The 14,467-nt window shown below is 39.3% G+C and overlaps 2 protein-coding genes across 2 annotated transcripts; one reads left to right on the top strand and one right to left on the bottom strand.

Moving 5' to 3' along the window:
• Positions 1–495: 495 nt before the first annotated feature.
• Positions 496–5,945, top strand: rps6kl1 (ribosomal protein S6 kinase-like 1). Its single transcript, XM_037695466.1, has 13 exons — positions 496–519; positions 665–736; positions 871–1,008; positions 1,088–1,259; positions 1,515–1,639; positions 2,538–2,630; positions 2,804–2,851; positions 3,283–3,415; positions 3,500–4,897; positions 4,995–5,084; positions 5,268–5,350; positions 5,438–5,533; positions 5,626–5,945. The coding sequence occupies exons 4-13, from the start codon at positions 1,124–1,126 to the stop codon at positions 5,734–5,736; spliced, it is 2,313 nt and encodes a 770-aa protein (XP_037551394.1). The 5' UTR covers positions 496–519; positions 665–736; positions 871–1,008; positions 1,088–1,123; the 3' UTR covers positions 5,737–5,945.
• A 492-nt stretch (positions 5,946–6,437) lies between these two features.
• Positions 6,438–14,094, bottom strand: dlst (dihydrolipoamide S-succinyltransferase). Its single transcript, XM_037695554.1, has 15 exons — positions 13,984–14,094; positions 13,104–13,137; positions 12,984–13,023; positions 12,723–12,784; positions 12,552–12,626; positions 12,413–12,468; positions 11,628–11,736; positions 11,351–11,521; positions 11,075–11,160; positions 10,857–10,954; positions 9,645–9,775; positions 9,196–9,269; positions 9,025–9,108; positions 8,758–8,925; positions 6,438–7,404 (listed from the first exon to the last, which is right to left on the bottom strand). The coding sequence occupies exons 1-15, from the start codon at positions 14,044–14,046 to the stop codon at positions 7,270–7,272; spliced, it is 1,386 nt and encodes a 461-aa protein (XP_037551482.1). The 5' UTR covers positions 14,047–14,094; the 3' UTR covers positions 6,438–7,269.
• Between the last annotated feature and the right edge of the window lie 373 nt (positions 14,095–14,467).

Raw genomic sequence — 14,467 nt, 5'->3', positions numbered from 1 at the left:
CCTTAATCACATTAGTCAGTAGTAAACATGAAAATGCATTTTTCAAAACAAAAGCAGAGCTAGAGTGTCCTTCACTTTGCACATTTAAAGCAGCACTGTCTCTTTAAATCATCCAGCATCTGCCAAAATAAGAGGGGGGTGGGGGGGAGTGAGTGCCTTGTGTGAAATGGTACCCTTACGTGACATCACGCTCAGCCAATCAGCAGCCTCGGCTGAGCTCTCTCCTCTTCCTCTCCTGCTTGTGGGATGAGTATGTTCTGAGCCGATGCTGATGCTGCTGTCTGGATGGAGAGACACACTGTACCCACTCTACACACAGTGTTTTATCCCAGATTTTACTCCTTTTCTTGTGATTTTAGTACTTTTATTTTTAATGCTGAATTAGCTCACTTGCTCTGGAAGCCCATGTTGTGAAGAGGATGGATAATGATGGAGGACACTTAAGATGGCTCTGATTGGTGGGAGAGAAACCAGAGATTTTTGATATTTCAGTCAGTTATGGCCTTCAACGCTAAGCAGGTAATGTTTTATGTTGGAATAATATAAAAAAGGAAAAAGATTTACAGCCTAATGTGATTTTTTTACAATTATAATCCATGCCAGTGAAGAATGTTTTGTTCTTCTTGGAAATAATCATTTTCTCCTGATTTGTGTGTGTGTGTAGGAATCTGTGTGGCTATAGCTTAACACAGAGAGGCATTTGAAGAGTGGTCATCAGAATGAAAGGATAAACAAGGTAATTACCTTGAGACTAATAAGCATCGCTCTCTGAATCAATCCTCTGTCATCTTGGACGTTTGCAGCTTTGTTTCTTTCCATTCATCAGAAATAGTAGGCAAGCCTGTACTCACTTCCTGTTCTGCTCTCAAGGTTAACTCTTTGTTTCCTTTGGCTCGGACCATCATGCTCTGCTGCAAAGGTCTTGGAGTGGCTGCGCTCAGACACCTACAGCGCTCAGTATCAGCTGACAGAGATGTGCCCTGCTGCTGATCAGGCACAGGAGCAAAGGTGAGACCAACGCTTAACTGTTCTGCTGTTTCGTTTCTTGTTTATGAACGGTATCTGTACGTTTCTGTGTTGTGAATAGGCTCACCTGGACCTTGTTGGACTAAAAAAGACAGAAATGGCAAAGAGAGATTACCTGGTGGAGGCGGCCAAGCAGATCCGCATGGCACTGGACAGTGAGGTCAATGAAGACTACGAGGCTGCTTTCAGCTATTATAAGAACGGCGTGGACTTGCTGCTGAATGGAGTCCAGTGTGAGTGAAAAAAATGGGATATTTAGGGAATGTGATTCATGGAATGAGTGTTACAAATACCAAAGTTTACACAAGACAGACACGTGATGGGAACATGAATAGAAACAGGAAGTCGAGCACAGATTGTTTGCTGGCAAGACATTTTTCACATTCATTCACTATCCGCTGTGTAAGACAGCGCAGGTTCATGTGGTGCATGTAGTTATAGTAAATTTGTCTTTTACTGGTGTCCTAATGAGTTTGGTTGCTTTACAGTGGATCCAAACAAAGATCGACGAGAGGCTGTGAAGAGGAAGACAACCCAGTATTTAAAAAGAGCTGAGGAAATCTTCATCACACATTTACAGGATAACTTTGGAAAGGGAGGCTCTCATTTAGGGGTAAGACCTTGTGTTTCTCAGCATTAGGTACCGTGTTTTTCATACATAAGGCGCTGGATTATAAGGCGCATTAAGCGAAACAAAACAGTCAAATAAGTCAAACTTTATTCAACTCATTCACAATAACCACATAAAATCGGTTCATTGTCAGTAAGCACAACCAGAATTAATACATAAGGTTCACTGTTGATTTTTGAGAAAATTAAAGGATTTTAAGTGTCTTATAGTCCAAAATATACGATACAAATGGACACTTTTTATCCAGTTAACACTTACAACTTTATCAGAATCCAATGCATTAAATTGACAGCCTTGTTACTTTAGACACAGCGTTGAACACAAAGAGCTCATGTTGTTTTGCACAAGAATTTGTCAAAGACTAAATAGAATTAAAAAAACAACCTTTGCAGTTTAATCCATTGGTTGGTAAAAGCCCATATTTAAATTTCGTGAATATTTTTCTGTTGTAACGTAGCAATTATTTAATCACAACAAAATGTTGTTTATAATGTACAGTAGTTCACATCCAAAAAATAATACATTTGATAGGATTGTTTAGTACTTAAATCAGTTTTCAAATATACCATATTTTTCGGACTATAAGGCACACCGGATTATAAGGTGCAGTAAGTGAAACAGAATCAGATAAATCTAACTTTATTCAACTCATTCACAAGAACCACATAAAATCGGTTCGAGGTCAGTAAGCACAACCAGAATTCATACGTAAGGTGCACCAGATTATAAAACTCATTGTTGATTTTTGAGAAAGTTAAAGGATTTTAAGTCCGAAAAATACGGTAAAACCAATTTAATGCAGGGTTTTATCGTTGGCATTATTGTTTTTTTTTAACTAAAGTTTGTGACTGGTAGTGCTCTGTGTGTGTTTCACTCTTAGGGCTACAGTAGTCTGAGATTCCGTCCAATCAGACACCTGAGTTCACCTGTAGAGGATCTGGAGATGTGCAAAGTGGTGGGAGTCAGTGATAAGGTAGGTGTTTTTTTTTTTCATATGTTGCAGCCCAGTGCATCTTTGTTGTAGTTCATAAAAAACATTCGGTCAATGATCCACTGCGCTCTAACCATGAAACTTCTTCACTGTGAAATATCCTGTAATAATTTACCTGCTTTACTGTGGAAGCATGACTGTTTTTTACTCCAAAGGTCCTGATTGTCCAAAGTATGGTCAACAAAGAGATGTTTGTTGTAAAGGTAAGAACTCAAGACAAATTAAAAAGTAGACTTTTATAATCATATTGTATAAAATCATGATATACATCAGTCAGCCTGAGACGACTGAAGATGAAGATAGTTTGTGAACTTGTGGCAACACCAGGTCCTGTTCTCTGTGGTGAGCCAAACACCCTTCATCCTTTCTTTCAGTATCAGACATCATCGATCTGCCTGAGAGTGTGCACCCTTTTAGACTGTGCCCGTGCACCTCAAATTTCAACTGAAGCTATAATAATAATAATATATATATATATAGACAGACATTTCTAAAGGGATGATTCACACAGTATTTGACATAAATATGTGCTGTTATTGCTTTTTATATTATTAATGCAAATATGTTTCCTATTTTAAAAAGAATATCCATGAAATTCTTTCTAAATCCGTTACTTTTTATTATTATTTTGCAGAGCCTGGTCAAATCAAGCTGGGAGAGCAGGGATCAGCCGACTATTATTCCTCAAGGGGTGCCCTACATGGTTAAGCTGCTGAGATATTATGTCAGCGAGGATGCTGTGTACCTGCATCTAGAGCATGTGAAAGGTAAAATGTTTACATCTGTTCCCACCGTGTTGTGTGATTTTTCTTTTAAAAGCTGTTATTATTATATTCATTGTATTTACTCAGGTGGGAGGCTCTTCTCCAAGTTGCATAAACTGAAAAGCGAGAAGGCCAAAGAACACCCAGAATGCTTCACTTCTAGCCAACATAGCCACAAGATGAAGACCAGCCACACCTCACCAACGATCAGCGTGGACTACCAGCACGGCGGCCGGAGCACAGCGGTGATCCCAGACACACTGACTGACGAGAGCCCAGATACAGACTTCCCAGCCTCATGGGATGAGACTCAGCAGCGCCTGGAAAGCTGCGGGACTCACTCCTACATCGAGGAGACGGGCTGCTTGCAGAATACGCGCTCCGCGGCATCATTTTATACCAAGCTTGATCAGTTAACGCTGCTCTCTGGCCTTACTAGGACACAAGTTACCACCCACATCCATCCACCAGCTCCCAGTTTGTGTTTGCACTCCAGCGATACTCAGGAAAGGCCTGCTCTTCCTCTCCCTTGCACTCGTGTCAGTCAGACTCTTGATGTCATGTCAGAACTCCATAAAAAGAAGGCAGGAATGGGGCTGATAGAGTGCAGTTCAGACTTCGAAGCAGCTTGGAAAGCCTCAGATCCATCCCCAGACTGTGAGAGAATAAACCCCTATGCAGTGACTGACAATAATTCACCAAGAACAACTGCAGAGACTGCACCTCGGACAAATCAGACCTCGTTAAATAATTCAGGGTCACCTAAAAGTCATAGTCAGGTTTTAAGTTCCTCTCCTGCCATTTTGCATCTTCCTCTCCATTGCCAAACCCAAATCCACGGCAGGGCTTCGTGGGATGTGAACGGCTCTCTCCAGGGATCTTTTCTGAATGGTAACTCTGCAGAAGTAAATACAGACTCAAAGCTCGGCAGCAGCAGTCCAACTGCTGAAGAAAGAAATGGAATGATAGTTATACGGAGCACAGACAGAGCAGTGTTTTCTGGTCCCATGGATACAAATATTTCAGAAAGATCTGTTTATCCAAACAGCGCCGCAAGAAAGGAGACATTTTTACCTGTAACAGGCTTCAGTGGTGGAAACGAAGGGGTAGAAATAGCCTGTGAGGTCACAAGTTCTGAAGAAAAGAAGCCACCTCTAAAAGCAGAATCATATGTGGGTTGGTTTTCCTCTGGATCGTCTGAAGTCCCAACTCAAATGAGTAAAAAGGATAAAGATAGTTTACTACATGGACCAGAGAGGCAGGAGGAAGACCAGATCATTGAGGTCGATGGCTGGTGTCATCTGCCTCGGTTCCCTGCCCAGACCTCAAAGCCTGCAAATAAGGCTGTGCAGACCTGGTGGGGACTTGCAGAAGCAGAGGTGCGTATATGGGGGGCACAGATTCTGCTGGCCCTGGAGAGTCTGCATCAACAGGGCGTTCTGTGTCGGGATCTCAACCCCAGAAACATTCTGCTCACCAGCAATGGTCAGAATAGCAATTTATTAAAAAAAAAAAAAAAAAAAATACAAAAAACCTTAAAATATCAGAAAGTTTAACTTGGAAAAAAAATGTGTTTTCACAGGAAAGGTGTGTTTGACATTTTTCAGCCAGTGGAGTGAGGTTCAGTCAGAGATCAGCTCCAAAGCCATGGAACAGATGTACTGTGCTCCAGGTGAACTGCACGCTTGAGCATCATCTGCCACCTAGTGGCGACACTTAGTCACTGCAAGTACATCTCACTACTGTACAACAGTAGTGAGATTACATACAGTATAGAGGTTTTAATATTAAGGACAACTTATTGAGATAAATTGAACATAAACAGAGCTAAACTCAGCTCATTGTGTGTTGACAGAAATTGGAGGAGTTTCCAGGATCACAGAAGCTTGTGATTGGTGGAGTCTTGGAGCTTTGCTCTTTGAACTTTTAACAGGAATGGTAGGATGAAATATGGACAATATTCATAAGTATGAATAACACAAACCATGATCAATAAAAAAAATATATAATTGTTTGTTCTTCAAGCCGCTGTGGCAGCTCCATCCAGCAGGGATCCACTCCCACACCCAGCTGATAATCCCGGACCACCTGAGTGCTGCGGCTGCTTCTTTGCTCACAGAGGTCAGAAAAGGATGGAGCGTTTCAGACGAGTAAACCACGCTCAGTTAAAGAGACATAATAATGCTTGAATTCTGAATCCATCTACTCCACAGCTGCTCCAGTTCGATGCTGGGTATCGATTGGGTTCTGGAGGTGGAGGAGTGAGCGACATCAAGTGTCACCCCTTCTTCAGCAGCGTCTCCTGGAAAGCTCTGTCCTGTTAGCAGGAGTGGTTGGAGCACATGATAAATCTAGACGCAGCACTGATTCCAGCTGCTTTTTGTGCTTCCCAAAGAAAAGGTTTCAACACCACCTGAATAAAGTTGTGACGCATGTCCCACCCAGAACACCAGATTATTTTAAACTTGTAAAATTTACTTAGGAACTGGTTTCTTTAATGCAATTTTGATAGTTAGGTTTTACATTTGTATCAACACGCATGTCTAGAAATCCCACTGAAAGCAAAACTTTTAAACATTCTGTACAGAAAATGATGGGTAGTAAACTATTGTTTTCATGAACGAGAACATCCTGAAATTAAAAAAAACTTTTTTTTCCCCAACCATTTTGGGTTATTTCCAGTTTTACTACAAGAACATTTCAGATGAGTTAAATAATAATAATAATTTGTGAAGTTGGCAACATATTTCCAGTTTTAACCAAAAAGCAGTTTAATCCAAACACTATTGTTTGGTGTTTAACAGTCCTCGACCTATATCAATGACATTTTTTCAAAGTTGAAATCATTATTCATCACCATTAAGTGTCTGATCCATGATTGAGCTCGATTCTAAAAATATAACTGTCAAGTTGCATTATGGAGTCAACTAGATGAAGAGACGGAAGACAACTTTTCATTTCTCTGAAGATTCTGTACAAAACTCCACGCAAAAAAACTGAAGCAAAATTAAAGAAATTGATGCAGTTTAAAGGACCACCAAAATCATTTTATTTAACTTTGGCTTTACTGATGAACAAGTGTCATGGTAAATATTGGCTAAACCTTTGCGTCATCGTCATAGATACAAATCAAAATAAAAGAAAACCTCTAGGCCGCCTTAAGTTTGCATTGGTTTTATAATGATAAAGCATTACTTGTGAATTCATTTCAGCCATCTTTTAAACTTAACACTTTTTTTTTTCTACATACACAAACTAATAAGAGCTTTAAAAACATCCGAACAAATAATAAGTGTGGGTAATGAAGATTTTATTGTTTAAAACTTGCCTTTTTTCCCTTAAATATTCGATCTCGCACAGCAAAAAGTAAGTTTTTCCTCAAATTCCATGGACTAGATGGCGTAAAATCTCTGAGAACTTCATTTTGGAAACGTTAAAACATAGTGTTTGTTTGTTTAGCCAGACGTGTTTGCGTTGTTCTTCTCTCAACCAAAATAATAAAACTGTGAAGTTTAAACTGTACTTGCCTGTCATCTCACAAGAAGTGATTTTTTTTCATATATTATGTAGAAAATGACATATGGCAAAGAAGTTAAGATTTCTTTTTTTGATCTAGAGACCAGCACCAGGAACCCCAGAGCCTAATTTTCCTCCAGAACAGCACCAAACCTTTTATCCCTGCCAGTCTGACAAATGTCCATTGCACAACCCAACTTTTAACCACAAAATCGCTTTTTTCCTACTTAACCAATACAAGAATACATTAACTGTAGGTATAGTAATGTTCATCAAGTGTGTACAGCCTCTTTTGGTGTGGGAAGTGGTTTGGTTGGGCTCGGGAGTTGATGATGAATGGTTCACATGTCAAGGAGCAGCACCCTGGGGTCCTCCACCACTGACTTGATCTTGCGCAGGAAAGTGACGGCCTCTCTTCCATCGATCAGACGATGATCATATGTCAGAGCAACATACATCATGGGACGGATCTCCACCTGGACAAAAGAAGAAATCATCAAGAGCTAATCCAACATAAACAGAACTGGAATACAAAAATGTATTAATTAAAACGTAATATTGCCACCATTTTGATTAAATAATATTGTTTCATTTAAATGTTCAGCCATTTCCAACATTACACATTTAAACAACTGTATTGAGAAAAAGAGTTTTGGACTGTTGGTTACTGTATTTTTTGGACTATAAGACATAATTTCCTCAAAAATCAACAGTGAGCCTTATAATCCAGTGCGCCTTATGTATTAGTTCTGGTTGTGCTTACTGACCTCAGACCAATTTTATATGGTACACGCTGCTAAAAAATCTGTCGAAATGTTTTTGTTTAGCTTATTGTGTCTTATAATCCAAAAAATACGGTAGATAAAACAAAGCTGATAAAAGTTTTATCATTTAACTTCGTTTTACATCACTTGAGATGGATTACTAATACCATATTTTTCAGCTTATAAGTCAAACTTTTTTACATAATTTACATGCCCTGGGACTTATAGGCTGAAGTGACGCATTTAAGGATTTTTTTCGCATATTTATAAACAAATTTTTGGCTAAGATATGACCGTTTTCATTCATTCTGACCGAATAAAATAATAATAATCTAGCAGTACCACTTTCAGCCACTAGATGGCAGCAGAGTAGCAGCAAGGCATGTCGTATCATGTAATAGGTAAACGTGGCTAAAATGACAAATTCAAAAATATCCAAGACAAAACAACTGGACTTTATTATACTTTATTGTACTTTTCTTGAACTTTTTTGAATTTACCATGTCTTGGATGACTGAGAATCTTCACCAGCTATTAATGACTCAATCGGCCCCACCTTTGTTCTGCTCGCAAACCAGCTGCACCACCCTGGCGAAAAGCGGCTAATTTGACCATTAAAGTGCATTTATTAAGCAAACATTAGACTGAGACACACCTCTGCTAGAATTTCGAGCAAAAAAATAATTGTTTAGGTGTTTATCTTGTTAAATTCTCATTAAAGTACTCCTGTGCACGCTCCCGCGGCAGCCATTTCGCAGATTTTTGGCACAACACCGGCCCACATTTCCGAGTTGTCAGCGGTGATGTGTAGCAAACGCGACGCATCAGCAGTGACGCATAATAGATGCGACGTATACGGCGAAGCGACATATTTATGGATCTTTCCACTTTATTAGACATATTTGGACTGATGCGCATTTTAGGGCGGTGCGACGTGCACGGCGGAAAATACGGGTGAATAAAAAATGAAAACACCCATAGCTGTTAATATTACCACTGTTCGCTGTATTAGGTAAAATAGAAATCAAACCAAGTACACTTCACTAATTGTAAGAAGATACAAACCTTGCCACCGACAGCAACAGGTCGGTCAAAGATGCCATGCATGCCTAAAATAGCGGACTGTGGTGGGTTAATTATAGGTGTGCCAAACAAGGACCCGAACACACCACCATTACTGATGGTGAAGGTGCCTCCATCCATGTCTTCAACAGCCAGCTCATTCTTACGGGCCTACAGTGAAGACATATAACACCAAATATTGAAAAAAAAACTATCAAAAAACAATAAATCTGAAAGGTCTACATTGAAACGTGTGCAATGAAAAGTCACCTTTTCTCCCAACAAATTGATGGCCTTCTCAATGTCAGCAAAGTTCATTCCCTCTACATTTCGGATTACAGGAACCACCAAACCCTGAGAAAAGCAAATAACACGACAATTTCTTAGCTTACATTTAAAAAAAAAAAAAGATTACTGTACAATAAAATCCACTTGTTTTACCTTCGGTGTAGCTACAGCCACACTGATGTCAACATAGTCCCTGTACACTATTTCTTTGGTTGTGTCGTCAATCACTGGAAGCACAGAGAAGGTGATTATATTGTGGAAATTATTAATTTTTAACCATCAGAATATTATATCAAGATCAAGTTCTTGTCTTGTGAACCACTCATGCAGGTAAAGTGGTGGTAAGTAAACCCACAGACTATTATAGATTTTTAAAAGTCGTCAACACGGACCACCACTGCTCCACTGTGGTCTACCTAAATAGGTCAAAGTATTCTAAAGGAAGTAAATAAGTCAGAGATGGTTTTGAGGATGGGCACAAAAAAATTCTGAAGCTTAAACTTGTTCTTCACCACACACACGGGATGGCTCGACAGCCATCGTGCAAAGACAGTAAAACACAAACCACATCCAGCCTTTAAAGGTAAAGCTGTTTTTTTTACCGGCATTGACAGCAGGTTGGTCGGTGAGTGCATGAGCAGCAGCCTTGACAAATGCAGACATGAAGCCCAGCTTGGTGTTGTGCCTTTTCAGAAAGTCATCTTTGTAAGCCTTCCTCATCTCTGAGATGTTGCTGCATGACGAAAATAAAATGTTTAGATCATCAAGCAGGGTGAGATTAACACAAGTGAATATATATTTTACTTAAAAGCCTATGAGGTTTGGGAATTTGAAAGTTTAATAGTTGTGTTAATTAATGTTTCTTAGAAAACAAATTAGCAATGAATCCAGGCAATGAAGCTAAAATGTACAGAAATGTTATAAAAAGCAGCAAAAATACTGGAAGTTACAATATATCTAATAGTAAAGCTATTAAAATTGGGCTGCTAATTGTTTCAGTATTGCTCATTTTTCACTTGTATCTCTTGTTTTAATTGTTTGTTTTCCTGTCTCTAACCCTGTTGAAGCTCTAGGGTTTCGCCGCTAACGTAATTAGCCCCTCCCAAGACACAGACTCTCCGAGAAAGGAGAGAAGAAGCGATAAAAATCTTCACTTTCTAGGGCCTGTAAATCTTATTGGGCTGTCATAAAAGCCCATATCGGTTGAGGCAGCTCTTCCACTCAGAGCGCAGGTCTCTGTGGGCCTCTGCAGATGCTCCAGCCTCCTGTTCTGACGAGTTCCTTCGGCTCCAGATGAGCCCTAGACTGGGAAGTCTTCCTCCAGACCATCAATGTCAATCCAATTAGGATGCACAGAAAACCCTGAACGGCCGAAAGCTGACACCACACATTTGCGGGGAAAATAAATCCTCAAAGTGTCCTCTTCAGCACAGGGGGCAAGTGCAGACAATAACATTTCCTTGTAAATTAATAAAAACCTGTTTTAACAATTTTTATCTTCGTTTATGATGAAATTATGACCAAATATTTACATTCCAGTGTTTAAGAGGATATCAAGTTTCAAAAAGCTTTTCCTATTGGGCAGATTCCAATCTATAACCATTTGTGGAAGTGTTGCTTTGCCTTTTATCGGTGGGAAGTCTATGTATACTTACACTGAAAGCCTGTATACACAGAAAAAATAAATGGGAAATTGTGACTTTTCTCTTTAATATGCTCTAATTATGCTGTAATATAGACGAACACACAGACCTACAATCTAAAATAAAACTGAGGGTTTATTAATATAGGTCAACTTATTGGAAATTTCCTACCTCATATCGACCTCATTAAACGTAGTGAGCATAGCGCAGGTGTTTTGGGCTTCTTTCAGTCTCTGGGCAATTCTTAGTCTCATGCGGTTCATCTTAACCTAAAAAAAAAACATGTTAGCGTCAGTAAATATTTATCTAAATGCATAATTCTTCCTTAAAACAGCATAATTAAATCATCCCATAATACTAAACACTATGGGAGAAGTTTTACAGTTTACCCTGCTCTCCGTCCTCGCAGTTTTAACACCTCCTTCTGCGTGGGCAGCTGGCATAGTTGGTGCAGCAGTGGGCTTGATGGCAGAAACTTTGAAAAGGATGGAGGAAAAAAAAAAACACTTAGTACCTCAAGCCATTGACATTCAGTGGGACGGCTAAAAAGCACCGTGTACAGAATCCCAATCTATGATTAATTGTAGAAGTTAGGGGTCAAAAACACAGATGTGAAACAAATCGGTTCTCACATGACGCAGGCCGTCTGTCGGATCACAACTAACCTGGTTTGGTGTCCATAGCATGTGCTGGCACAGGTGGCACAGGGGGCATGGTGGTGGGAATGGGGCCTACAGCTGAAGCGGGGGGAGGAGTTGGAGCATCAGAAGGTGGTGGAGGGGCTGCAGCAGCTGGGGCCTCAGCTTTTGGAGCTTCTGCAGCTTTGGGAGCACTGGCTAAAGATATAAACAAGAACAGTTAAGACAATAAGGGTTTAAAACTTTATCTTTAATTTTGTGATTTTAGTTAAAAAAATTTTTTTAAAAAGCCTCAAAAACAAACCTCCTTTTTTAAGCTTGAAAAGTGGTGTCCCTCCTTCAACCTTCCCCCCATCTGGAACCAAAAGTTCCTCAATGACTCCAGCAGCAGGAGAGGGAACCTGTACTGATGTCTAAAAGCAGAGAATATATATATATATAAAGTTTATATTTACATGCCGCACGCTGCCTTTCAGTCCGTGGGTTTTAAATTAAAATCATCTCATGCAAAAAGAAGGAACTGAGGTATAAAAGTTGTGGTCAAAAACTTGTAAATGAGATTATGTGAAATCTCATGCGATATTGTGAGACCGCACAAGAACACAGAGAAGGTGTTCTGGACGACTCTCAGCTACTAATACATTTAATTTATCTAGAAATCAGCTAAATCAACTAAGTTATAGCTGTTCTCAGTTGGCCATGGTTGATTAGCTGCAGCATCTATTTTGTTCTGAACTGACTCCAAATGTTAATGAGCTGTAGATGTACATCCAATTTATTTTTTTGGGGAGAAATTCATAAAAAAATGTCCCGATTCATGAAATATTTTGCCATTGCAACAGACAAATGCACAGGTAAAAACATTATCGTCTTCAGGATTGAATGATTAAAAACAGCACAAGCAAGCAAAGATAGTAATGTATTTTTCTTATAAGTATTAAATAAAGTGAAATATTATACAACTTTGTTGAAAAAAAAATCAAACATGCCTCAAGCAGTTTTTCCCCTAATACATATTCTTGGGTTAATGTCTTTAAAGGAAAACGAAACAAAGACAAGCAAACAGGATTAGTTTAACATTAGTTGTACCTTGTCCGTTTCAATTTCACACACCACCTCATCCTCAGAAACAGCGTCTCCCACAGCTGTAAAGAAAATAAAATGTTTTAGTAACTGGCTGCATATGATAACAGGCACCTGCAGAACCCTTTGTAACTGGAAACATTACCTTTCTCCCACCTCACATCCCCCTCTGTGACAGACTCTGCAAATGCAGGAGTATTGACTGTGATAACTTCATCTCCTGAAGAACAAAAATGAAAAGAATTGTATATTTTCACACATCCGTAAATGCTCTTCATAATCAGACGGGTGTAAACATGAATGACAGACTACATACTGTAGGCTACAGATGTCCTGAAGTATTGTATTTGGAAGACATTGGATCGGGGATTGTATTTTCTATAAGAAAGAAGGGTATAAAAACAGAGTTTAAAAAAATAAATCTTTAAGACTTGGCTTGTATATAAATCAACTTTGCGTGAACATTTACTATTAAAACAAAAATAGGTTTATGATGCTATCTAACTCCATCATGACGTACTTGTGATGTCAAAAACAGCTACTTTTTTGTAATCTTTAAGTGAATGGATGTACTCACACATTGTTGTGTAAAGTGATAGGATGGCTAGCTGACAGAACTGATAAAGAGGAGGAAAGAAGAAGCATGTAAACAACTTTTTGAGATAATAGCCTGTGCTTGAACAGTAAGCAAACATACCTGCCGTGGAACGACGAGCCAACACATTATTCCCCTGTGAAAAGATGCAGTATAGTCAAGACATCAACTCATACATCTGTTGTAAAGACTTTTCAACCAGAAATAATTGCAATTATGTGCATAAATGCACACTTAATCATTTTTGTAAATTAAAATTAAATCCCCAGTTAAAAACTGTGGCTTGCATATAGAAGGTTGTGGTGCTGAGAAGTCAAGTGCAGCCGGTCAAAAGTCACTTTTACTAGACGACCTTTGAGGTGATCGATAAATGAATTGGACAAAATGGTGGTTAGAGAAATTAAAATGGGAACTTTTCTAATAAAAGGATAAGAACATATTTTGTGCTTTACCAAAACATGACATCTGCATTTTTGGTAAAGAAACGACAACGGAGCTGAGCTCAAATTAAAACTGACAAGTAAGCAACAAAACATCAAACACTCAGCTAATCGTGAAATCTTAGTTTGTACAAACTTGTTATTTATATAACATTATATGACCTCAATATGATGACAACTAGTCCGAGCAGCTAACAAATCTGACCGTGCTTTAAGCTAATATGGCTAACATGTTCTTCCTGGCTAAATACATGCACAATGATTTTACATTAACACTGGACAGCTTCTTTCTGGTCACTGCAACACCCACATTAGTGCAAAATCTCACATCCAGACTGCAGAAATGCTTGAGCAGAGAAGTGTCATACTGTCCTTGGCTCACAATGTTACGGCCTGTCCGTGGCCTATAGTAGCGATCAGGCTAATGCTAATGTTAGCGCGGATAGCCGACCACACAGAAACTGCGGCTTCTTCCGCAGCCAGAAGCAGCGAGTCGACCCGTCACTCACGGAAACTGTGTGTGTCACTCGTCTGTTGCCTACCTGGCGGATGGCAGACAGGGAACGGCCAAAATTCCTGGTGAGACACCGGGAATGGGATAACATTGTCGCCGTGTGACAGCAGCCTGACAGCGGAAGAGGAACTCCGGTCACCCCCGTAAAGATAGACTGAGCATGCGCGAGAATGGAAGGGATGTGGGACAAACCAAGTGCGCAGGAAGGAGGGGAGAAGGGCGAGTCCACGCTGTGGAACGGCATTAAAATTACGCACAATCAAAATGTACTTATTAGTTATTGATAACTTAAGCAATAGTAAAAACAAACAAATAATAAAGATAAATAAATAATAGAAAGACTGTAAACGTAGTTTGTTATCTCAACATAATAGCTTACTTTAGTTTGACAAAAGATAATGGTTGTGATAATTTTGAATAATACAGTAATAGTTAAAAAAAAAAAAAAAAAAGCTAATTTCTAAATGATTCAGCAATTAAGGTGCACATTGTAAGTGGATAAAATGTTTGTG

Source organism: Nematolebias whitei, chromosome 21 (genome assembly GCF_014905685.2).
Source record: "Nematolebias whitei isolate Nwh7 chromosome 21, NemWhi1, whole genome shotgun sequence".
NCBI lineage: Eukaryota > Metazoa > Chordata > Actinopteri > Cyprinodontiformes > Rivulidae > Nematolebias > Nematolebias whitei.
This window is presented reverse-complemented; position numbering and strand designations above follow the sequence as displayed.